This window comes from Leptosomus discolor, chromosome 1 (assembly GCF_034619465.1).
Source record: "Leptosomus discolor isolate bLepDis1 chromosome 1, bLepDis1.hap2, whole genome shotgun sequence".
In the NCBI taxonomy this organism is placed as follows: Eukaryota; Metazoa; Chordata; class Aves; order Leptosomiformes; family Leptosomidae; genus Leptosomus; species Leptosomus discolor.
The window spans coordinates 191,418,302-191,444,826 of NC_141391.1; the positions used below are offsets into that span (position 1 = coordinate 191,418,302).

At 39.5% G+C, this 26,525-nt stretch overlaps 1 protein-coding gene across 2 annotated transcripts in view; it reads left to right on the plus strand.

Moving 5' to 3' along the window:
• The window catches only part of ST7 (suppression of tumorigenicity 7), a 155,679-nt gene that overhangs the window by 107,947 nt on the left and 21,207 nt on the right, over positions 1–26,525 (plus strand). The window contains exons 9-11 of one of the 2 annotated variants that reach the window (XM_086473082.1): positions 10,848–10,962; positions 20,955–21,027; positions 22,581–22,683. In XM_086473082.1, the coding sequence (XP_086329208.1) occupies positions 10,848–10,962; positions 20,955–21,027; positions 22,581–22,683 (291 nt within the window). The remainder of the gene's footprint in view (positions 1–10,847; positions 10,963–20,954; positions 21,028–22,580; positions 22,684–26,525) is intronic. The other variant, XM_086473090.1, reaches the window with a different exon arrangement.

Below are 26,525 nucleotides of genomic sequence, written 5' to 3' on the forward strand. Positions count from 1 at the left end.
CAGTTGCCACGAAAGTGAGGCAAAGATGAATCCGCAAGATACAGAGTTCTGCAAGTCAAGCTGAAGGTCCTAAATTTTAGGTGCACAAAGTGGAATCCCAGACCAGAATGAAGGACCTGAGCTTTAGGCAGCTCAGGTGAACGGTCTCGAAACCTACCTAGTGAAAAGGGAAATTCTCGGTGCAAGTCAGTGGGAATTTTAACATAAAAAGGCAAGTGACTTTCTCTGGAGCTCAGGCATTTGCATCAATGGCAGTAGGGCAAGTATGTCTGCCAGCTTGGAATGCAGCACCCGGCATCTTCTCCTGGAGCTGGGGCACCGATGACGATGTTTTGAAAACACTGAGCAGAGTTCATTGTAATCATGCAGGTCCTCATCCTAAGTAACCTGCCAGATGGCAAGTGGTGAGTAGCTTTGTTTCCTGTCTCTAGCTGGGGTTTTTCAGGCACACAACTGTCCCTCCCCACAATCACTAGGCCCCCAGACAGAGGTGTTGAAAAAGAACTTGCCAAAAACCCAGCCATTGTACAGCTAGGAGTGTGAGAAAGAGGGATGAGGAAGAAAGACCTGGTTTTGCAGTCTTGTGGTCAGCTGGGAGAGTGTTGATTTCAAAAACGTTGTTTTCAGTCCAGCCAGCTCCGATGATTGTTCATGAATTTTGTTACACAGGCACTCTGGGACAAATACTGAAATGTTTGGGGACAAACACTGGATTTCTAAGTTCTGGCATTAATATACAAGAAAGATAAAATTTTGAATTTCACATTCAAATGTCACACATAATTATGGCAACTTCTGGAGCTTACTATGGGCTGCTGGCTGGGTTTTGTGATTTGTAGGTAGGCCTATGTGGAACAGATACTGTGAAGCCTTCTTCTGCTGATGTCAGTATGGTTAATTGTGTATGCAGAGCACTGGCTTCAGGGACTTGGGTGGTCTGTCTAGTCCTAGTTTTCTTAGGTAAAGTGAGACCCAGAATGCTTTGATTATAATGAATGGCTTATTCTGTCACTAGAGAGAACATTGTGTGTTGTTGAAGTTAAGTACAATGTGGATCTCGAAAGGCAACAATGATAGGGAGACCCGAAGTCATTGTTTGTTAGACACTTGAAGGACAGAAAACACTCTCCTCAATAGGAACGTTTTGCTAAAATGGAAGGGCTGGATGCAAGCCAAAGGAGGTGGAAAACCAGAATTTTAGCTTCTAGAGCTTCAACACAGATCAATGCATACTGGATTTTTCCACATACAGACACGGAGCCAAATCCTCAGACCTGAATTTAGATGCCTCTAGAGCAATTCGTTGTGAGCAAGCAGAGCTAAGAATTAGCAGGTCCCTAGATGAAATATAAAAGCAGCAATATCTCTAGGTCACCACTGCAGTACACTGGGAGCAAGAGTGGGGTCAAGTCAGCTTTGCAGATGCTTCTCTTAGACCGACTTGGAGCTACTTAATTCTGATGAATGCATGTCCTCCATTTCTTCATAGGGGACATAAATAATACACTTATGAAGAAGCTTGAAACACATGAATGTGTCATTGAATGTTTCTGTGTGATTGATGAGGGAGGAGATTAATTTATTCACCCTAAAAAGAATATGAAGAATATGTTGGCTGGGGACAGCTGAATCTAGCATCAGGGGACAGAGGGCGGAGGCCCTGTTTGTGTTCGAAAGATTGGAAACAGATTTCTCAAGACATGGAACATGATGGAAATGAAGTGTTAAGAGGTTCATGACACCATCTGAGAAATATGATTGGGATGCAGTGAGTCTTTGCCACTTTGAAAAAAGAAAATATTTGAAAGTGTTTAATTCATTGCATGTATGAGGCCATCTTGAGGACATTACTGATGGATTAGATTGTCTTACATGAATTTTATGTAAGAAAAGACTGAGATCTTGCTTAAAACACCTTAATGGAAAGAAAATGAGTTGTTAGTGACTTAAATAAGATTTTGATATTATGGTTATATGCACTGCTGATAGGAAAATCATATTCTTTAATATTATATTGAAGACATTTAAAACGAGTTTTTAAAAAACTTAAAAAAAAATGTTTAAAACCAAGTTTTTTTAATTTTAAAAAATGAGGTAGGAATTTCTGTTGCTTCTGTGATTGACTTTGAGATAATATTGCTGCTGGCTTTGCTGCTTGGATGTCATTCATTTAGTTGAGTTGAATTAATGAGAATTATGAACCTGTAATTTTCAAGGAAGCATGTGATTGAAGCATACATAGGTGTTGCTTTTGCTGGTATTTCTGATGATAATTATTTACTATGTTTTGCCATAGAAACAAGCAGCTGTCATTATTTGTATATATTGAGTTAAGTTATGATCTCATTTTGATTAGTGTATTGTTGGAGTAACTCCAGTCTAGTCAACAGAGTTATTCCAGTTTTAGTCCTGTTTATACTGAGCATGATATGGTCTGTGAGGGAGCTAGATCTCTTTTACTGTCCCTGAGGAGAAAGTCTACAGTGCTGGTTGTTTTATTTGTTGCGCTGAATGTGTCAGGAGGATTTAAACTGTTTTGTTCTAAATGCTGTTGGAAAATCTGGTATGTGCAGAGGTGAAAGGCCTTAATGGTGGCTGTGGGGAATCTTCAGTATCCCTTCATTTTGAATCTTTATTGTGGACAGTGTTGCAAGCTGAGTAGGTACATGCAGGTGAGCAAGGGTGGCCTTTTGTACAGGCTGCTCCGGCTGCTCGTCGCAGATTCCCGTGCCATTACAGTGCAAGACAACAGAACTGTGCTGGGTTTGTGGTTTGTGTTTTTCCTTGATTAAAAGCAGAGAGGATGTGGAGGGTATGGAAAGGCTCTTATCTCTGTACTTTGTGTGTGACCGAATCAGTGACTGCGCTACTGAATTCAGGAGCAGATCAACATGGTATTTCCCTCGACCGGGTCGCTGGAGTATCCAGGTGAAAATGCGCAAGAATGTGAATTGTCAGATTAATTTGAGCTTCTTGGGATGGTTCTGGAGAACATTTTCACTGGGGAACAAGCTTTCATTGAAGGGTGATGTATATTTAGGAAAGAGAAGGGTGGCACGCAGGAGGCATGCTAGTGGGCAGAGTGAGCAGAAGCTCTTAGTTGCTTCTCTTCCAGAGAGAAGATAAAATAAACTTATTCTGGAGTGTCTTTTATCTCCTACCCCATGGCCCTGCGCTCCTCTGAAGACTGCTTGTAGTCTTAACAAGTGTATGTTTCTGAGACACAGTGGAATGGCAACTTACCCTCTGCTTTGCAGCTTTGTTTAGAAACAAGTGAGGTTTAGGGAGAGAAGAGACTCCCCAGGTCTTTCCTCATTTCTGGAGGAGGATAGAAACCAAAACACTTTTTAAGGGTCAGAAAAGTACATTTTATTTCTAGGATCAATCATATCTGCTGAGAAATTACTCTTCAGATCACAGTAAAGGACCTAGAAGTCCACTTCTATGTACCTAGCTCTGAGAACCTTGCTGAAGATGTTTCAGTCGGATGTGTTTATGTGTTCATCTCAGTGCCCATATGGAGTCTCTAAATGAGTATTTTATGCCACAGGAGACACTAAGGAATTATCAGTACCTAAGCAGCTCGTGTTGTTAGAGTGCTGTATACTTATCAATGCGCTACATGGCAAGTTCTTTAAACACTCCGGCTGCCCTGAGCATTTAAAGTGGTTCAAAAGGTTGTCACTTGAAGGCCTCAAAAGGGTACTCAACCATGCTAAATCAGTTTTAATGATATGAGTAGGTTGGGGTTTTGTCTTTTTATGACCAGTGATATTAGTGATTTTTGCTGGTATGATGGTTCTGCAAATCTAGCATACTTTCTTGGCAACCTCTTTTGCTGGGCTTTGAATAAGGTTTTCTGTTCAGTGTTCTCTTGACGTCTGTATTCTTGTGTGCATTGCTGATTTGCTCTTCGGTAATAGGAATACATAGCTAGGACAGTGTTCTGCACCTTGAATTACCAAGCTGTGTGAAACAAAGAGAGTACTAATTGCTAATAAAGATGGTGTGATCGCTAGCAACTTAACAACAGTACTTCTGCAGCTACTTGCATTGGCAGCTACTGTCTGTCTCTTCCAAATACTTCTGTGCTTGAGGCAAGGATTAGTGGGTCAGATTCTTTGGCTTGTGTTTCACAGGTCAGGTTAAGCAAGCTACTCTGCCTTGAGTGGGATTCTAGCTTTATTAACATCTGTAGCAGTTATTTGAAGTACCATTTATTAAAAATTGAAGGAAAAGTACTTCTTAGTTAAACAAGACCAAGAGTTATACATTTTAAAAGCGTGCTACTCTTGTGAATGGTAACGTTTGCCAGTCTCCACCACAGAGTAGTATCTTCAGTTAATTCTTGTTCTGACACACAGGCACAGCAGTAATAGCAAGTGATAAATGCAGATTTCAACATTTCCATATGTCTGTATATTCAAATGTGGTTTGTTTTGTCACAGATTGACATCTTAGGGGTAAGTGGGAGGGGTGGGTTGGAGGATCCCTCACTTGAATGGGCTCTTAAACAACATGGGAACTCCTGTGATTCCCCCAATGGTGTTTATCCCTTCCCTTTACCTGCAAGTGACTCAGACCCCTCACTTTTTGTCATGACTGTGATCCTGCACAAAACCCTCAAAACCTAGAAATTTGGTGACTACAACCTAAGCCAGTAATAATGTTTCTCATATAATTATGGCTTTCCAGCACTGTGACTCTAAGATAGAATATAGTCTTAGAATATAGTCACATAGTCTTGGTAAGAACCCTGGTAACTTGGACTTCTTTTTGTCTGTCCTCTTGCATCAGTCTATGTTCAGGGGCTTTGTATTGCTGTTTAATAATGCTCTTCCATCTCTCTGGAATCTCCTAGCTCCTTTTTGAGCTACTAGATAATTTCCTCGCTTTAATTTCATTTAAAAATTGCTTCTAAAAATATGGCAAAGTTTCTGCAAAAAGTACTTTGGGATGATGCCAATAAAGGAATGTTTTTGAAGAGGGCTATGAGTAATGACTTTATTTTCATGCTTTATGAAGTTATTAATCTTTGATGTAACAAACATAATTTATCACTGTTAATACTTTTATGTGATGTGACTGTTTAGTAGTAAATGTACATCTGGAACAAGTTGCGCTCTTCTGGTTTCATGCCACATCTGCCTTTAAAATCCTCTTTATTCCGGAAATACATGCATTTTTACAACACAGTCCAAATAACAGCATTTTCCTAATTATATTCCTTAAAGAACTCAAGTCATACTTTGAAGGCTGTAATCCTCTGATTAAGAGAAAATATAAAGGCTGCATGTTCTAGCATATTTCCTTAGAGTTTGCATATTTAGCAAGATAGTTTTCACTTTATTGACTCATTGTTAATCCTGCATTGAAGAGAAGTTGTATTGTCTGTGAGTATTATGGAGCACGAGGACTAAACTTACATTTGCCAAATTAAAAATGTAATGTCAGCAAATTTTATACCTGTGCCATCCCACAGCTTTTGTAAACTGGATCTGGGTCTCTTTTCTGACACTCTGGAGTTCAAGCATTAGATGACATGTCAAATTCCCTGAATTCCACATATGGATGAAAGTATGTGGATCCTCCTGTTAATAGTTTCCAAGCTCCAAATGAGCAGGATCTGGTAGATTTGGCTTCTTAGCTTCTATCCTCTCTGAGCTGTGAAAGAGTAACTGCGGAGCTGCTTCCAAACAAAACTGACTATTTGCCAAAAGGAATGCAGCACATAGAGAAATGCATGAAATGACAGAATCCTCCTTTTCCTGTAATTAAGCAAACTTCAGGTTCTGCAGAACTAATTCAGGTAGATCCAGTGTATTTCAGATGATATCTCAGAGATAACTCTGAGAGCTATGAGTGTCTGTTTACATCACATGAATCCCACTCACAATGAGACTGCGCTGGAATGAGTTGCACTTTTAGGACCAGGAGTTAGCCCAATTTCTAAGCATCTGACATGGTTAACAGAGCCTTTTTGTGTGCTAGCCCTAGTCTGCTGAGAATGTTTCTTCCTTTCTGTCCTTGCCAGGTGAGCTGGCCAGGAGAAAAACTTAAGCATTAGTGTATCTTATTAGACATCAGAGAGTCCATGCGGAGCGACATGTTGCAAATGCCTCAAGCCCAGGGTAAGCTTCAGTCAGAGCTTAGACATTTGAAAGCTCAGCTATAGGCAATGAAGCCCACAGAAATGGAGGTTTCTGTTTTTCTATTCAGAAATGGCTTGGAGTTTTGCCTTTTCTACCTTGTTCAGTTGACAGTTCTTACAGATTTCAAGTCATATACCAGAAAGCAGTTTATGCAAAGCACTTGTGAAAATAGCAGTGCTATCCAGACTGTGTGCTTGATTCTTCAGTGGAGGTGGACAGTTGCACCTGGAAGATGGCAGCCTCAGTCATTCCTCTTTTAGGAGATAGATTTTACCATTTCACATACCCACTATGGGAACAGATACACTAGGAATTAAGGTTGAAAGGTTTCACTATTTGCACTGAATTTCTCTTGTTTGCTTGTTGTTGTTGTTTCTTCATTTTAAGCTGAATTCACTTTTCATATATATGAATGCATGTTTTGTTTGTTCATTGAGAAGATGGGAATATAAGCAGAAAATGAATGTTGCATGCACTGCCCATAAAATATGTGACCATGCCTACAGCCATAATGCAAATAGAGAATAAGTGTGGGAACACCAGGTTATGTGTAAGATCATTCATTTATCTACCTCGATTCTCTTGAGTCCCACGGTCTAGTTGTAGGCATAAGCTGTAGCTTAAAGCTGTTTTCTACACAAATAATGTATCATTGCTTATTGATGCATGATGTTAATGTCATCACAGGGAGAATAACGGATGCAACAGTTAAAGCTACGTTCCTTGAAATTGTTTCAAAAATTAGACCTAAGTGAGAAAATGCTGGTGACTGAAATATTCTCAGGGAAGGGAGTCCTCTTCATTAAAGTGTTCTTTGGGAGATAAAACTTGTTCCTTATTCAGTAAATCAGATGTGGATTTCCTTGCACCATAAAGCATTTTTTGAGATTGGCCTGTTTTCATATCCATGATAAAAATCATTGAACCTACACCCTGCAATATGGATTGGGTGAGTCTGGAAATACAGCCCTCCCAGGACTAGTGATAAGATATCCAATTGTGTCAAACTGACTTCCAGAATTTTTCTGTGAACTTATACTCCCAAAATATTGTTTATCTAAAAAGTTAAAAATTATTAATTATCTGTAAAAGCTACCATTTCTGTATGTTTGTGGTATACCTAATGAATATTTCAGTGAAAAGCAATTCTGCTTTCTACACATGTATCTATTTCCCCCCAAACATACAGAGCGATTAGAACAGAATATGGGCTAACCCAGCCCCAGGTCTGAATTTCATCAGTGGGAAGTATTCTGACCAATGGAAGTTCAAAGTAAAATCCTTGTGAACATAGATTTGGTATGATATGTTCAATAGCTGTTTGAACATCTTTGTGTTGTGAGGAGGGAATACGTTCATAGCCGCGTGGTGTCCGTTTTCGCGTGGTATGGAAATAAGCTTTGCTCAGTGGAGCACAGCTCTGTCATACAAGATGAGAAACCAACTAACTGGAATTTTGCAATGAAACTTTTAGTCCTAACTAGTGTTTATGTAAAAAGCTGTAGCGGCTCCAGTGAGAAATCTTGAGTGCTGAAGTTGATGACTGTCTCCTGAGGTCTTAAAGTGTGGAGAAAGATGGTAGCAGAGCCTTCTTTTTTAATTTAAGTGCAGTGCTTGCCACTCAAAGGAAAGCATTTGTCAGGTTACAGTAAAGGTGTAAAGAGAATTAAAATTGATAGGCCAAACGATTTGGCAAATGTTAGTCTGTAACTTAACAGAAAATACATCTTTGGGTGCAAAGGGAGTGCCTGTGCCTCTTAATCTGTGCCTCTTAAACGAGAGTCCAGATGAGAGCTTGATGCTGTACAGCTTTGGGGAACTCGAGGGCACATTCTTCACCTTGTGTTAAGGGATAATGTGCCCATCTTTACATCTCTGTGTGAAGTACGAGCCAGCCTTCCTCTCCATCTGCTAGGGAGGGGAGGGGAGCAGGCTCACAGTCCACTCTCCATTGCTCCTCAGCACAACGCAGTATTTGGCCTGCCCTGACCATCCAGCAGGCCTGTGTTGCAACCTTTGTCGTGTTTTTTTTCTTCTCCAGTGTTTGCTTTCAGTATGAAGCCTGAAAGACGGCCTGTTACGTATTCTTCCATCTCAGTGGCTTTGCTTTCTGGGAAGTTTCTCAAAACCCAAATTTTATTGTGACTGAAGGTTATTTGCAGTGAAAACTGTATACTCTACATCCTGAGATGACAGAGAAATGAGTTCGTGTCCTCTCTTCTTTTTCTTTTCTGTTTTTAATAGAAAGCGTGCTGTCATTTGTGCACAGTCAATGTTCGAATAGCTGAATGGCTGCTTAGAGGTGTTTTATTTTGTAGCTACAATATAAACTGAGTTCAGTATAACTGGGTTGGACTTCTTAATGTTCAGCCTTTCCCAGATGAAACCTTTATTTACAGTTGTCAGTTTGGAGGCTTGACAGTCCAGACAGTGACCTTTATTCTGCTGCTGTCTTAGGGAAGGTTTATCACTCTGACAGAACCTCATTAAAATAGAAGAAAATTATTAGTGAGTAATGTCAGTGAGAGACAGAGAACCAGAGTAAGACCTTATACTGGTCACGGGACATCTATAACTAGCTCCAGCTCTTCCCTTTTCTTCACTGATGGAGGGAATGTTATTCTGCCAGCCATTATTCATTCTCAATGATCAGGGATAATCTTTCTTAATCCCTTGGAGGAGTTTCTTTGCAATATGTTCATTCTGAACTTTAAATCACTATTTACATAGGGCCAGATTCTGTCATGCTTTTTCCTGCCAAATAGTAGCTTTCTCTGTTAAAAATGCAATAGTGAGTAAGAACAAGAATGAAGAGAAGTAGGTTCTATGCTAGATCCTTAACTGATGAATCCAACTATGTGAATTTTCACCTGCATTTATTTTTCTTCATGAGCAATGACTTAAACTTTTTATTTTATTGTCAAGTCCTTCCAGTTAGCTAGAATAGCACCAAGGCCTGTGGTCCATTTTTTTTTTTTTTTTTAAACTGGGAAAGGAGAAAAGCCTGCAAACTATGCAGTTTAGTTTGTCGTCTTTTTCACAGGTTCAGCTCCTACCATTGAAACTAGGAGCTTTATGGCCATCCCCATGCCACTAGCATAAAAAATTCAGTGAGCTCTTTCAGCTGCTGTCTCAGTGATCATGATTCTTACCAGAAATTTATATAATCAGTTAAACAAAACACTGCCGTCCTTGCCTTTCATATTTTAATAATCCTGAAACTGCAGCAAAGTCAGTACTATCCCGATAGACAAATTTAGACAGACTTAACCCTTAAGGTTGGGATATTTTTTGGATTATTTTATGCCAGACCATTAACACAAGGAAAAAGTTATCTGTGCTTTGCATCTCTGTTTACCTGTTAAGGTCTCTTCCTTAACAGAGTGAAGAAGCTCTAGTGCGTTACCTGTTTTGCATTTTCTAAAGTTCTTGGTGAATCTCTAACCCTCTTATTTCAATCCTGTCTTATTTTTGTTTTTATTACCTGTTTGTGAGATTAAGATTTTCTGGTTCTCATCAGTTTCTCTATTTATATCTTCAAAGGTACGTTTATTAACTGACAGAGTTTTCAGGTCCAGCTTACTATTTTCAAATTGACCCAGGCTGACCTTGAGTAATTTTCTTTCCTTGGCTTGTTACAGTATTTCTGTTCTCATAATCCATCTTGGAGAGGTTGTAAAGGATATTGTTCCCCTGCAGCCATCCCAGTTCTACACTGTGGGGGACCTTTTTGTGCTGAATGTACATCAGGTAGGCAGTTAAGGTATAACAACCATAAAGAGGACACAAGGAAGCAAGGATCTTTTAACACTTCAGTTCTTGAGAGAATCACTTGGACAATAAAAAATACTGTTTAATTAATTCTGCAGTAAAAACCATGGATGCTTCTAATAAGTGTGGCTTCAAAAAGGAGAGGCAATAGAGTATCAGCTTCAGTCATTTGAATCTATGCAGACACTGAAACCAAGGATGTTTAAGAAGTTGTCCCTGGTATCTCTCACAGGATCAGTTCATAAAGGCACTTGCATGTAAAAGGATTAGATTATTTTAACTATACATTCCATTCAGTTTGTCATACAAGATGAATTCTTTAGTTATAGTGTACTGTTTATATAAACTTGACCTTTCCTATTGTTGCTGCCTTTTCTTTCTTTTTTTTTTTTTTTTTTATATTGGCCACAATTGCAATTGCGTTCTAAAGTATCCACATTTACAAATCCTAATATCACGTACTTGGTAATACAATTGCGTACATGTAAGCTTCTCTCATTTGATTTTATTCTCATTTTTTTTCAATGTATTTTCTGTGTTTTTCTATTAATATACTAGAGAGGTGCTGGGTTACTTACTGCTGCTACAGAGGAGCTACATTGTTGAAGATTCTTTTCCAGTACAATGAGAGAACTCTTTTCACTTTGATTAAGCCTGTTAATTGAAGGAGAGTTACCTATTCAGGCAGCTGTGTTCTTGGATTTGACTAATTACATCCTATGCAAAGCATGTCTTGTCAAGAAACCTGACCCAGTGTCCATTAATTGCTCAGAAATTTCTGAGATATTGATGAATTCTGGTAAAGAGCCAAGAACAAGAGGAATGGAGGGGTTTTAACTTGGTGTTGTTTATTTCGATGCATTTTGAACAAGAAACCTTTTTCCATGTTAATAATCTAGCCCTTTCATATATTATTGATTTTAGTTGATGAAGGAGTTTCCTCTGCTGAGCATGTTTAACATCCATGAAAACCTGCTAGAGGCTTTGTTGGAACTGCAAGCGTATGCAGATGTCCAGGCAGTCTTAGCAAAGTATGATGGTAAGTTCATATATATTTATATTTTCTCTATATCGTATACATAGAAGCAATGTTTCTAAGTCAAACTCTTAAAATTTAGGATTCACAAGCTTCCCCTTACACACTTCTTAATCCAAAGGTTAAACATCGTGCATTTTTTCTGCCAATCCATGCTTAATTAATTGTACAAGGTAATGGAGCTCACTTAGTAGCAGCTTTTCAGTGCTTTCTTTGCTTTCTGTGGATGTTTGAAGTACAACTGTTTAGGTTTTGCAGACTTTTTATTGCATGCTATTCAAACCTTGTCTGAAGAAAGGATTATCAGTTCCCTTGTGGACTTTTCTGTGAATGTTGACTTAGTAGCATACAAGTGCTTTACAAACATCAATTGATTTAACTTCACAGCAGCCTAGTGAGTAGCAGACTTCATGCCTTATGGGGGAAACCTGGAAAGCTCAGAAGACTAGGTGAACTTTTCGCATTAATTTTCAGTATTTTTCAGTAAGCATTGGTTTGTGCAGCATTACATCACTTTCTATGGTCAGATCACAGCTCCTGCTGACTTCAGCCCTAGCCCTTTGAACTTGGAATTCAAGACACCAAGGTCTCAAACAGAGAAAGGACAGAGTAAGAAGCAGCGTACTTTGTTTAGTTTAAGTTAAATGGGTTTTCCTTGTATTGTGTAGAAGCTTTGTGACAGAAACAGGAGTACAATCCAGTTCCCTTGAGCAGCATTCATCAGCCTGCACAGTGCCACTCCTCACCCTCTTCCTGCAGCCCCTGGCGTACCCGCTGTCCACATTCAAAATTCTGCAACTGGGAATCTTACAGCCATCAGTCTCCTGCTGTGTTACTATGCAGTCCTCATTCATCCTCAGAAAGTCTCATTCTAGGCACTGGAGTATGGCAAGAGAGTTTATGAAAGGAATATTATGTAACCATATAACTAAAAATCAGATCGTAACATGCATGAATCAAATAGCTGAATTAAGTGAAACCGGTAGCCTTAATTTTTGCTGTCTCTTGAGCTTCTCTAGGTTGATCTCTTAGCCTTTAAAATGTTCTTAATTACTAGCTCTTACAGCCTTTCTGGTGTTCTATGAACAGAGATTTTAAGGCTTGTAACTTCCAAAGTTTTTGAAAAGATAGATGGACATCATTTGAGGTACTGTTGTATAAATGGCTACCGATATGGGCTCTGGAGCCTATATCTGCGGTGCTTCGACCACTCCTTGATTCTTTGAAGGAATTAGCGTCTTTTCCAGCCTGCCCTCAGTTGATCTTCTGTCCCATTTATCTACTGAATTGTCTTCTCTTTTGCATGGTCAGGTTCAGCTTTCTATTGCTCCCAGTTCCTATCAGAGGCTTCTTGTTTAGCTAGTGCTGCTCATTCCCAGTTCCGTTCTTCTGGCTCTCCTACCTACCTATCCCAGTCCTGTCTTGAGGGCAGTGAGGGTCATGGTACGTCTCCTCACTCACTTTCCAAGTCCTGCCTTACTACAGGTCTTTTCCATCTACCCTTTTCTCTGTGTCTTCTGCCTTCTCTTCATTTGACATTCTCTGCTGCGTTGCCTGGGTGCCAAAAAGCAGAACAGTAAGAGCTCGCGCAGACAGAGGCTTCTCACTGTCGGATGCAGTACTTGGCCCCATATCATCACATGGAGTAGTGGGAAGGGGATGATGCATAAGGTTTATTGGAGTACTGAGACACGTGTACTTGATGAGAAAGAATCTTTGGAGGACATAACCAAAAAAAACCTGCAGAAGCTTCCACTGAATATGTGCAAACCGCTTTCTTCTAACATCTGGTAACTTAGGAAATTAAGATAAATTTTAATAAGGCTAGCAATAGACCTTTGGCTTGATACTAACTCAATCGTCCTGCCAAATTTCAGACCCCTGCCATAGACCGTGGCAGAGCTGAGGTTACTCAACAAGAGATAAAGAAGCAGCTGATTACAGGCAACATTAATGATAGTGATAGTGACTGTTACCAGTCCAGCCTGGAGTGTTTTCAGCTCTTTCTGGAATCAGATCATTCTAAGCAGAGATCAGAATGTCACCCAGGCCCTTGAGTACTGCCATCCGGTACCAGTACTGACTCTGGGAGAGATCTTGGTTGTGCTTAGTCTGGTTGAAGAAATTGAAAGTTAAAGTGTCTTTCTTGTGGCTCCTTGTATTTCAGTAATCCCTGTGACACAGATGTATATCCCCATGGGCTTTATTTTGGCACATTAAGAAGCAAGTAAATAGAAAGCCCATTTTTATGACCCAGGCACCACAGGAAGTTGGTACTTTGTAGTCTTCAATGTAGTTATGAGATAATAGTCCTGGGAGATAGCAGAACTGTGACAGAACAGGGAATTAAGCCGTGCCTTCCCAAATCTCAGACTAAACTCCTGTGCCAGCTCTACTTTTGCATACTTAAAGCACTGATCCCTAGTTTTAAGCAATACCGTGGTGGCATTTTGTGTCATGGAAGTTGATAAAACTTGAAGGTGAGTTTTGTTTTCTCAAAAGCATCTGGTAAGAGTCAAAACTGTGGTTTTGAATGTAACAAATGAGGCTTTTGAAAGTAAAACTCTTCTTACTTTTTCAGTTTGAGCCCATGCAGTTTCAATGCGTGCTTTGCCATATATAAGCAGAGATGTGTGCGTGTGCACTAGGTATGCACAAGGACTCAGCAAACACAGGCTTAACCAGTGTAACCCTTACAGTTCATGAGTCTCAGAAGGCCCGTCTCAGGGAGTCTCAGCTCATTTTAGAACTCATCAGCTTCATGTGTTGTAAGATTTATTGGAATATAAAACAATGAACTCATTTATACTTGCCTATCTGCAGTTTCTGTTGGTCCCACTCCACTGCCTTTTCTTTTTTTTGACTAAGACCAAACTTGATTTATTGTATTTTGATAACATATGAACAAATTATTTCCTTGAGCAGTCTGCCCCCACCCTGGGCTAAAAAGTTGGATCACATTATGCGAAAGCTCAGCCTCTGCAAGCGGACGCACTGCTTTACCAAAAGCCGTGTGTTAAATTGTGTTTATGTTATGTACCTGGCAACACAGCTGATGTCCATACTCGTTATTCATGGAAAAAGGGCCTCATTAGTGGGACGGCATGCACTGTTGCTGAGCTACATCGTTATGGTTTCAGAATTCAGTGTCTGTCAATAGAGTGCAGATGACCTAAATGCTGTTGAATTCTGAAAAGATTTTTGGCTCTGCTTTAACACATATCCATGTTATCTACAGCAGAAATAGCTATGGCTGCTAAAGAGACTGTTCTTGATGGAATAAGCTTCTGGTATTTGTGATAGAAAAAGCTTTTGTGCTCTTCTTTCCTTGCTTTTTAAACTGATTGTTTTCCAGCGGAGTAAGTCTGCTTGTTGTGGTGCTTAGCACAAATGATTTATTAACGTCCCTAGGCAGCCAGTTACTTTGATTGTTGTTATCTGGTAACCTGGGCACTGTGTGAAAACTCAGACCTTTCTGGCAATTGAAAGTAAGATTTAAAAAGAATGGATGCCTATGTATTTAGTCATAGTGGTGCAATTGTTCCTCCCTAAACCTGTCCTTGTTTTCCTTTTTCTAAGTGACAGTGTTTTCCAGTGAGACTATAAGCCTTCTGGTTTGCAGGACGAGCACCTTATACAAATTCCCCTTGCACTTACACTCTTGCAAAGAAGGAGTAAGACTATGTCACCATGTAGACCAAGTGTCAGAGTTCGCTTGACAAGATAATTTAGACCAAAGGGTACATAGAAAGAGTGTTTTTTCAATACAAAAGGTGTCATTCTGCTTTAGGCTATGACACTTTTTTATTTGGTAATGGCTTACTTTGAAGAATCCTATTTTAAATCAGTGTCAAACAAAAATGGAGGCCTTTGAAGAAACGCTTTAGAAATAGTCATCTGTGTCTTGGAATACTTTCAACTTCGTGAAATCCAAACAATTAATGTAGAGAAATTAATTCTCTAAAATGTATCCTATTCAGGGCTACTCTCCTTTCTCCAGTTTCCCTCTGTCGAATTTCTTACTGTCCTCGCTTATGAAATGGGTAAATTCTATTTACGTTGAACTTGAAGGCCTTTCTTTTCTAGAGAGTTGCAGATGGATGAGCCAATTGCATGGAACCATCAGTTATTAGCTGTGGTCTCCAGGGTTTTTGTTTATATGTATATATTTGAGATCACAGCTCCACTCCATCAGTTTCATTACTTGCCATGATTATGTTTGGTATTTTTGAGAAGATATTCTGCCTGGTGGAGCTAACTGGGTAGATGTTCCAAGTGCAAGAAAGGGTTTTCTTCTGAGCTAAAGATGTAGCAAGTGCAGTATGGAACCATTGCCTCACGTACACTATTTTATAATCCTTTTGTTTCTTTGAAAGGGACACCTTAAGGGAAAGTTCGTTTTAGTTAAGATCATACCAAAGCCTAGTCTGCCTTCTCCGAGAGATGCAAATTAGGTAAGACCTCCAGTCTGTGTAACAGCAGTATCAGGAGAATAGTTTGTCTTTTTTCCCTTTACATCTTTTCAGCTTCTGCTTCTAAGAACTGGTTTCTTTCTTCCATGACAAAATCACTTGTCGCTTCAACTAGGTCTCTGCATCAGTTCTGTGTCTGTTCATACCATCTGGTCTCTTTTTTTTGCCATATGATTCTGTGGGGTTTTTTGTTTCTTGCTTGTGCAAGAGCACAAAAAGTCTAGATTAATTATACTGATCTTGCACTTTCTTAATTTATAGGAGAATTGATTCCTTCCCCTCTATATGCAGTTAGGATTGAACTCGGTCAAATCAAAGGGGCCGACACCTGCCTGCCTGGTCATTGAGATACACATCTCAGCAAGAGTTGCATATGAAGTGTTTATGACCAGCAGTGACCCTCAAAGTCTTTCCATAACTGAACGGTTTATGTTTTAGTTGTGGTCATGGCAAAATAAACACTTTTTGTTTGCACTGAAATGTTTTTCCCGTCCTATCAGGGGACCAAAATCCAGCCCTTAACATACACAGTGGCTATGTGTTTGTGTTTGTTTGGGGTGTTTCCCACCACTGAGGAAGAATGTCAAAAGCACAGAGAATCAAACTGCTTTATTTTGCAAGCGCAAAGTAAGCGTTAGATCATTGTGTTCATAGTTTTGCTCCCTCCAGCATGTTTTCTACTACATTTTGTGGAAAAATGCAATGACTGTTCTCATGGGAGATAATACTAGATAATATTAGATCTTTTTGACAAAGTGTTTTTCCCCTGATGTTCAGTTCATACTTTCCTTTATTGAATTCCATCCAATTACTCTTGTTTTTAACCATTTGTATCAGCTTAATTCACTTTCTTCCTTAATGTTTGTGTCTTTATAGATGACTGTGGCTCTCTTCTGTCATCACTGATCCAGCCTGCACATACTTATTTGCTAGAGCGCTTTCAGTCTTTCCCATCAGCAATTCTTCCTACCACCTGTGCAAGAGCTGACAATCTAGCCTGCGGGTGCAGAGAAATGGGGGAGTTCTATGCTGACAGGGCAAGTGTTGGCCTATCACTTAAACACTAGAGTCTATAGACAGGCTGAGGGAGAGAAAATCAGAGCTGGGGTTCACCACCAAGCCATAGCACAGTATGTCCTGTATTCCACCATTTTTTGTTTTCCTCTTCACGTAACTTCTTCCAGTTTGTTACAAGTTACATATTTGGAAATATGTGAATGATTCCAGGAGCTTAATGTAGTCTTTCTCCAGTGCTGTATGAAGAAGAAATAGCAGTTTGACTGGAAGGATCTTACTGTGCAAATTATGACCCCAGATCTACAGATTATTTCAGCAAATATTTAGGTCCTATTAATGTTGATAAGACTATTCACCTATTTGAAGTTAAGCCCGTAGAAATCCATATTGTTGACTTGGGAATAGCATACACTTTGGGGTCAAAATAGGGAATAATTTATGATTAAGTGACTTAGATTATGCATTTATTAATGACTAAAGCAATTGCAACGTACCTATCTCTTCACATTTAGGGCCTTTTGAGGACTTTGGTAGGGGATATTGCACCAGTCCGTATCCAGATTCATCATTTCTTGGTTAGTTGCTATTTTATAAGAACAATAGATTCCATGATGTATTTAGATGATATATGGCATGTTCTGGATATCTTGAATCAGAGAAGTAGTGATATTGTGGTTGGTCTCTATCCATAGCATCTTTCCATTAGTACACCCTCACAAGCAACCGCTTAAGAAGCAAATGACCAGTAAGAATTCACATAACCAACCCACCCCTGTAGCTGACTGGGGCTAATTGAAAGAAAATGCTCATAAATTAAGTGTAGACTACTTTGTATTCTGTTTAAAGATACAAGCAATAAGGAAGAAGGAGAACTTTTTTTAGGTTGACACATCAGTTCTTATTAGGCAAAAATGTCCTGATGGTTTTGACAATAGAATAGCAGTCACTTCTTTCAGCACACTGTGGGAGCTCCACAAGTAATTACAGGAGGGTGGGAAACAGTATATGTGAAGATATTTTGCCAGGTGGCTCACAGGGCTGGACACAGTCATTTAGGAAAAACTTCACTTTAGTTCCTGACAGAGGACTTATCTCCTGGGGCTAGTTCAGACTTGATTCCCTTGCTAAATTCAAGTTGTAACCAGACATAATTGTTTTATGCTTTTCTCTCAAATATGAGGGTCCAGTTCTGGAGACAAGCCTAAATTATATAGGGATTTTGAAGTATTGTAGTGATCAGACCAGAATGTAGCAGAACCAAATATTTAGTCTAATATGGAGCAAACAAAAGCAAAACACTTTTGGAGGGAAGCAGGCGTGGACCTACGGAGGGCTATCTCCTCAGCAACCTCAACATGAACATTTGTATGTATTTCTTCCATTACAAAGGGACTGGAGGTATTATCCTCAAATAATTGCTGCTTGATCATTAGGAGTATTGTACTGGAAGAGCCCTCCTGGGTGAGTCAGGTCCCCTGCTGTTGCATTCACTACATATTACCCCTTCCATGAGCTGAGCAAGCTCCATCCTAGAATTAGCTATTTTGTTTGCCCCACTATTCTGCCTGGAAGTCTGCCTCAAAAATTCACTTCTTGGAAACCTTCTTTCAATTTCCAGACTAAATGTAATTATGAACTCTTTATTCTTGTGCCAACGTTATCCTTTACCGAAGCATCCCTTCTTTCCTGGTGTTCCTTGTGGGTATGCGTAGGGATCACTTGTATCTTCTCTCAGACGATTTCATTTGTGTTGTTCCAAAAACGACCCAGTCTTTCTGTTTACTTTTGTTGTTCTTCACCATGGGTGATCAGATTTGAACACAACATTCCTTGAGAAATCCCATTTCTTCTGCAGGAATGACTCAGGCAGTGTACCTGAGCCTTACCTCACCTCACTACATTTCCCTTCCTTACAGATGCCAGCAGTTTGTTGTGGATCGTCCTGCAATCTATATGCACAGATGTTTCCAGCTCAGGAGCACTTTCTACCTACTAGAAGATACTGCTCCATGATACAGTGTTTTGTTTTAGTATATTTAACCCTGTATCAAGCTCAGATCCTACTGAATGATACCTTAATCTCTTAGCCAAGAATTGTAATAATCCTCACAACCTGGTCCATGCAGCTTCCCTCCAATGAACATTCTCCATTCGAGTCCCAACGATGTGATGCAGAAGCTAGCCTTTATACATGTGGTTAGAGAGGTTTTGTGTGTTCAGTGTTCTTACTGTTACCCTCATGGATTGTGTATTAATGGCTGAATTGCCATTTTCTCAGTGTCATTCTGGCTTTTGCTGGCATACCAGCTTTCTTTGATGAAATTGAGCAAGCAGCTTGCATTGGTATAACAACCGTATTTCCTCTGCTACATCAGTTATATACTCTAGACCTCTTGATTCCTCCTCATTTTCAGCTCCTTCAAACAGGCAGAAAAGTGAAGTGGTGCTCTCGCTGCATTATTCAAAGAAGTCCAGGCAAAAATTCTCTTCTTGGTCCTTTTTTGCATGTGAAGTTTGCCTTTTGCCTGGAAAAATGTATTTCCAGGGACTTCCAGGTACACCTCTTGTTCTGTGTCATTCATGCAAAATTTTGTAAAGGTCAGCTCCCAAACCGATGTTATTAGGTTTGAACTGATGCAGGGGAAAGTATTTCCCATGAGGTAATGGTGGCTCGATGGCCCAGAGAAACACTTATTTCCCCAGGTAAGGGAAAAATAAGGTATTCTGTTGACCAATTGAAAACCTTATAAATGACAGTACATCATTGGTTTTCTTGGTTGTTTTTTTTCTTTTCCATTCCTCTGCCTTTCGCTCTGTTTCTGATTCGATGCATAAGGTTTATACTGAAAGACAGAGACTAGTATGTTCTGAAAAAGCTAATTTCTGCTTACTGGAAATAATTTTTAACTCCTGATGTTAAGGAAAGTCTGGTATAAGCAGCGTTATTGAAGGTGCTTATAAATATTTTCTCCTGTTATTGAAGATGTGCTCACATCTGTGTCTGTAGCTAGCTTCTATTAGTGTAGTAATTAATATATCTACCACCCAGACTGCTTTGCATGCTGTTGATTTTAATTACTTTAGTCACTAAAATTACATAGTCCAGTGAAATTATAGTTGGAATATATTATAGGGGAGCCTCCAACAAGATCTTTAAAGCTCATACTTGACATGCAGATGCATAAAAAGACAATAGAGACAATTTAACAGGTAGCGTTTTCGAAGTGCCTCAGTCATTCTGGCAATATTTTCTGTCTAACAGAACAACTTTCTGCGTGGTTGCTTGGTTGTTAATAAGTGAAGGATGGTGACTGCTGAGATATGACTTGCTTATCCTCTTTAACTCCTTTTTGGAGCCCTGTCTTACAAGGCAACAAGTTTCTCTTAACACTGAAGTTGCCAAGCTCTATGGTAATTTCATCTTTCTAATTAATTTTAATAACAAACTGAGGGATAGATAGTTTCTTAGAACAATAGTGAGATTAGTTGCTCTTCACTTTTGCAGGGGGCCTGCTCCAGTGCCTTGTGTTTACTGCTGCTGTGTATTTGCTTTTTACTTTAGGAAGGTGTAATATTGCAGTGAGCAGAAGTGTTTGCAGAATCCAGCCTTTAGTGGGGATTGTTGGTCAGGTTTTTTTTTTCAATTAGCTGTAATCTTTAACTTTTTAGTGCTGGAATATTTCAGTCACTATATAATATGTGTCTGCTGGGTAGATTACTAGTGTGGAAGTAAATTCTTCTCTGTAACAGTGGGAACAAATCTATAACTCAAGTCTGTTAAGCAGCATTTCTCTCTACCTTTTGGATGCTTTGTGCCAATCTGCTGGTAGAGAACAGGTATAAAGTGTGTTGAACTAATGGGTTAATGACATAACGGGTTTACAGCTCCTGTGTGTCTCTGGAACAGCACAAAATGGTCAAGGACTGGTGAATATTTTGGTCCAGGATTTCCTTAAGAGGCGAAACACTGCATTTTACTGTTGCTCTTTAACTGCAATAAATCTAATTGTTGCTTGCTTGCAGGTCAAATCCATTATTACTTAAATAGCTGTCTTAACTTGTACAGCTGACACACATTCATATTAGGCAACTGCTTCTGAGTGAAAACAAGAAGGGAGAATATGATAGCCCTCAGCTATTACTTAGATGATTTGTGAACTACGAAAAAATTCATGTATTCCAGGTTACCTACATATTTATGTATGGAGTAATGAATTCGTTCATTATGTCTCTGTCATGTCATTCTTTGAATTAGTTCTCTAATGAACCCAGTTGCTGCTTAAATAGCAGTTGTAGTGGTCATTAACACAGGTTTTAAAGCCTGTATATTGGGTGGAAATTTAAAAATCCATGTGACATGGGAGTATAAGTCCCCAGATCAGAAAGTATTCGGAATTCACATAGTAATTTTGTGTATGCCATGTATACTCCAAAGTATCAATCAAACAGACTTTTCTGCAGACTTTTAAATTTTCAGATGTTTACTTTTTTCTTTCTTTTCAACAGATATAAGCTTACCAAAATCAGCAACAATATGTTACACAGCTGCATTGCTCAAAGCCAGAGCTGTCTCTGACAAGTAAGTGCATAAGAACCACTGTCCAGCAAAATTGCTGATTTAACTCGAGATTTCTTTTAGCTGAGCCCACACCCTAACAGTCTGCTGGGTTAGCAGGAGATTTCAGTCCTGCAGTAAATTCGTAAAATGACTTTACATATAAGTAAAATGTGCAGTGATCAAACATTGTGCTTCAAATATTACAGAAGAAGAAAAGAAGAGAAACAGTATAAGTTTAATTCTTGTTTCAGTTTTATGTATACTGTCTGGGTGAGCTTTGGCTTCCTAGATAGTATAATGGAGATGCAACTAAAAGGTGTTGTGTGGCTGAACCTCTTCAACTTTGTATAAACCTGACCACAAAAAGGTAATAAATAAATGTGGATGCGCTGGTAGCAATGTCATTTTACAAGTGCTGTTGTCAGAAAACTGCTCATCTACTTAAATAGCGGCAGGTGGATTTAGCATTACTACGTCAGGGATTCTGAGAGGTAGATGATGTTCATATTTTTAGAGACACAAATAATCTGCTCATTCCTGTTACGATTTTCTCTTGGGTCGCAACTTTCCAAGGTTCTGAGCACGTCTGCTTGATGCCTGTGGACTTGAGAGCTCTGGCCTGCTCTGAAAGGGTGCTCAGCTCCTTCTGAGATGGAGCTCAAAAATCCCAATTCTGCTCTCAGATGCCTTCACACAAATCCCAGGCAGAGTTGTGTCTGTGCACCTGAGGGTCGAATGCCTCCCTAAAGTTGGAAAGCAAGTAGAGTGGAAAGCCATTTTCTTGACTGACGTCCTGACAGTTTTTGCTTTTAAAGTGTATGTACACATCAAGATCTAAGTAATTTTCTTTCATTCTTTTTATCCTGTAGATCGCCAGTACCTACTGCAACATCTTTCCTCCCTACACAGCGACTCCAGCTTGGGAGGGCAGGGCTAAGGTTGTCACAGCTTTCCCTGTGGTGTCTGCCTGCCAAGTACAGCTCTGGAGTTAGCCGTGGGGTGTGAGGTGAGAAAGAGATTGCATGGTCTGGTTTTTCATTCACTGGGGCAGGTGATTTGCCCACAGTTTGGGCATGCTACCCTCAATGGTGCTGCGGCCAGTAGACCACCCGCTACTGCTGCTGCATCGTGCTTCCATCCCAACCTGACCCAGGGGCATTGGGTTGGGAACCTCCCTAAAACCTCCCCAAACCTGTTTTTAATAGAAACCCTCCAACAATAATTTGGCATTGTTTTGGGTTTGTTTTTTTTTTTTTGCTTTTCTTTTTTCTGCAAGTTCAGCCTTGAATATGCCCCTTAGCAAGGTACCTAGAGCAAATTTAGATTAGTGACAGAGAAAGAACTGTTTGAACTGACTTTCTGCCATGATTAGATGCAAACATGCTTTCCACTTCTGCTGGGATTTTCATTGGCCTTGATGTAATAGATCACTCAGAGTTTCCACTTGCTATGGAAGTTTGGAGAGCATAGGAAGTTGACTCAGTTTGTTACATGGGCCCGTGTTCTAGATTCCTTTTCTGTCTTTTTCTTACTAGCATTTCTGACCTACTGTGTTTGTTTCTTTGCTTTCGTAGATTTTCTCCAGAGGCTGCCTCAAGGCGAGGGCTGAGTACTGCAGAGATGAATGCAGTAGAAGCTATTCACAGAGCAGTAGAATTTAATCCACATGTGCCAAAAGTGAGTATGGAGAAAGCATTGTTGTAGCTTTAACGCTGCTGAGAACCTAACTCCTGATTTCTGTATTAGATTAACGAGAGATGTTGTGGAAAGGGGAGTGAGCAATGGGAAAGGAAGGAAGCTGATAGTATACACAGGTTTTTTGTTTGGTATTTCACATTCAGTGTCTTCTACTGTGGACCGTGCAACTTGAAATTTTAGCTGAATTGGCTCCTCTATGTAGGCAACAATTACTTGGTGGATTGCAGTAGTAGACACCACCAAATGCTGCGCTGCAGGACAGAACCACACATAAAGACAGGTTATTATTTACAAAATAGCCATTAAAGATCTTCTAGTTCAAAAGAGCATGGTTTATTTGTTTTGATGATTGCATGTGAAAATATGTTTTTGGCATGCTATGTGAAGGAACCTATGTTTGGAGTTCATGGTATGCTTCATACAAGTTACATTAGTAATTCCTTATGCAGCACCCTGTCATTAAGTTCTGAGAATGCAAAGCTCAGAGATGAAGAATTGCTGAGAACTACAAAGTAAGAAAAGGGATTTATGTTCTAATTCCCTAATCCCCTCTCTAGATAAGTATCTCAGCAGTAAGAATCTTGCCCAGGGGCTACTAAAGCTAATGTATTTTATTATTTCCTCACCTGGTACTCGGTGTTGCAGTCTGTAAGTTCGTTGCAAAGGCAAACTAGAGGCAGATGCTTTTTGGCCCTTGGAAATCTGCCTCTGAACCTCACCCCACAAACCTTTGGACCAGTATTGCCCTTTGACAGTAAGCAGCCTCTACTGGAGGGCAGAAGACTGGTGCATGTTAATGTAGGGAGCCTATTCATTAGGTACAGCTGAACACCAAGTCTGGTCAAGGAAAACCCCAGACCTCTTCCGTGTGCACACATGGATTGCAGAAAGTTAATTCTCACGTATTGCAGGAATTAAGTATTTTCTCTGTGAGCTGTATCTGTTATGCCAACCACTAAATAGCATGGTTTAGCTATCTGAAAGTCAGGCTGTTTGTTTAATAAAATCATCTAGACTTCCTCTACAGGCAGTGGAAAGAAGGAACTATCTTAGACATCTCTAGACAGACTTTCCCTCCAAGGTGCCTGTTTCTACATTGACTATGAAAGGAGGAACTATTTTCCAGTAAAAGCCTTATTTTTAGACAACAAGATTTAAGTGAGATGAGTCCCTTTGTATTATTAGCCAGTCTTCTATTTTCGTGCCAAGCTATAAAATGAAAATATTAAATGAAGTTAGGTTCCAAGACTGCTTCTGTGGAACTCTGTTTACTTTCTTCCATCCAATGGTTCTTGGACCAAAACAACCATTGATATTCCTCTTCTGCCTGGTTGCCTGTTTAACTCTCTATTCTGGTCCTGTTCTGGATTTACCTTCCTGAATGTTTTACCGAAGCCTGGTTAGAGTATTCTGTCCTTGCTATCTAAAAAATTAGATACCCTGCCAAGCAAAGATACTAGTTTAGTCTGTCAGGAGCAATCCTTGGGAGCCTGTTCTATGTTTCTCACTTACTTCCATGCATTTGATAATTCTTTCCATAAAATTCTTTTTTAACAGTTTGCATACTAACAATTCTATATTAACATATATTGTCTCCCTCCTCTTTAAATGCATTTACTTTTAAATACATTTACTTCTGTCATCACTGTATCCCTTGATTGTGAGCGGGGATCTTTTTGCATTCAGTCAGTTATGCTAGTCTGGCCATTTCTGGAGCTGGTTCATACACTGCTCAGGGACAGAGATTGTTGGCTGCAGTGGCCGTACATGCTCCTAATGTCCGTCCTGCTATTGTCTGCGTGCTCTGCACTGCCATGAAAGTGAGCCTAAATCTTCATTTACTACCTTTTTGCCTGTTCTTCTTCTGTTTATACTTAAGAGCTTTCTTTTCTTTGGTTTGACTTTGTAAAATCTACCTTACCATAAGTCGTGGCAGTTGCTCCATAACCTCTGCACTTCCAGACCGCCAAGATCCTGCTTTTCTTGTAGATCAGTACTGTCATTCATCACTTGTCATCTCCTTCTCACTAGCCAGCTTCCCTTTAGGTGGCTGTTCAATACAAGGCTCTATCTCCTTTCTGACAAGTAATCCCATGTGTGAAATGCAGATTGTGTATTATTTTTGGTGCTTTTGATTTAAAGAAATTCTAGTCCTCTTCCTCACTTGAGCTCCTGAGCCTTTCAGTGAGTTCACATTGTTAATTGATTTCCTCAGTTTTTCAAAGTCTATCATGTTGAAATTGAAAACCTTTGTGAAACATATAAATTATAAGGATAACAAGGTAGTAATGGGAGCAGACTCTAGGGATTTTTTACTTCATATTTTAACATTAAAACACTATAGCCTCGTACAGTTTCATATGCAGCACTGCTGATTTCACACTCATTCTTTCTGCTATTAACTAAAGGATATTTAAGTGGCAAAAATGTATTTTTGGTTATAATTTTATGCACAGGATGGATATTACACCTCAATTTCCACTCAATTATGATTGAAGTCATATCCAATTTGTTCTTAATGGAGATAAGTTTTATCAAACAGCATCACAAGAAATCTAACAGTGTCACAAAACTAATATGTCTTCACTGCTTTTTTAGGATTTAAACACTAATGAGTCTCTTCTTCAGACTGAGGAAGAAATGAATCACAAAGGTGACAAATTATTTAAAGCATTTCCAAAGTTCCCAGTGGAAGCCTCAAAAGCAGGGAACTGCAGTATTAAAGAGTAAAAAAATGGTTTGATAGGTTTCTGGTTTGTCTCAAAAGGAGATTTTACCATTTTCGGTGCAAATTATTAAAATTTAGAATTATCACATAAGAAGATTATTACTGGATATGAACTTTCAAGACCTTTAACTGGAAATAGCAGATTTTTGCTAATGAGATTCTGAGACAAAGGGAAGCAGGGAACACACTCTGAACATGCTGAGAGATGCTGCTGAGCTGGATTTAGCAAGAAAGGGAGAGTGGGTCTCCCGTTGTGTCCTGTTGCAGATTTGTGTAAAACAACCATGGAGTTCTTACAATGGTGCTGACTTTTCCCTAGGAGATTATGGCCAGATTGCAGTCCAGTGTTCTGTAGTGATGTTCAGAGGTCGGATATACTACTTAGCTTTCTTTTGAATGTAATCTAAAGATGTAAGAACCTCTTAAGAAGAATCAATTTAAAAGTCCCAGATTGCCATCTTCTCATAGAAACCCTGAAAAAACACCTACCTTCCACATAGAAACCAGTGTCTATGCATGGTTCTGGGAGTCTTCTTAGTATGTATGTCATGAAGATGTTTGCACCCACTTTCATTGATTTTAGATGACTACGCCTCACCTTGGTTTTTATTTTCTGTCTGCACAAAAATGCCTTTTACAGAGACCTAATATGGCTGACAGTCTTTCTTGAGTCAGCCAGTCCTCCAGCAAGTAACCTCCTTTTGACACAGGTCTCTTCTTCCATTTTTGCGTCCATTTCAATGACTATTTAATTCCCAGAGATCAGTCCATTAAGCCTTAAGTGGTAAATTCACATTGTTTTTGGAATACACTGGAGTCAAGATGTGACACTGGAGGTACTAGAATTTGGTTTAAGTGAACAAGGGCAATGCAGAGCTCAGTGCAGCCTGCTAGATCTCTCCAGGAAGCTGGGAAACTGACCTGGCTGTGCTGTTTCTGGATGAGGCCAGCTCGGGTTTATCAACTATGATCTTGTTGACTGCAGCGAAAATGGAACCACTGTTAAACTGATCAAGACTTGTCATTCTGAAGACATCTCACCTGTAAAAAGGTTTTTGTGCTTGAAAGTGGCTTAATTTTTTAAGCTGTACCA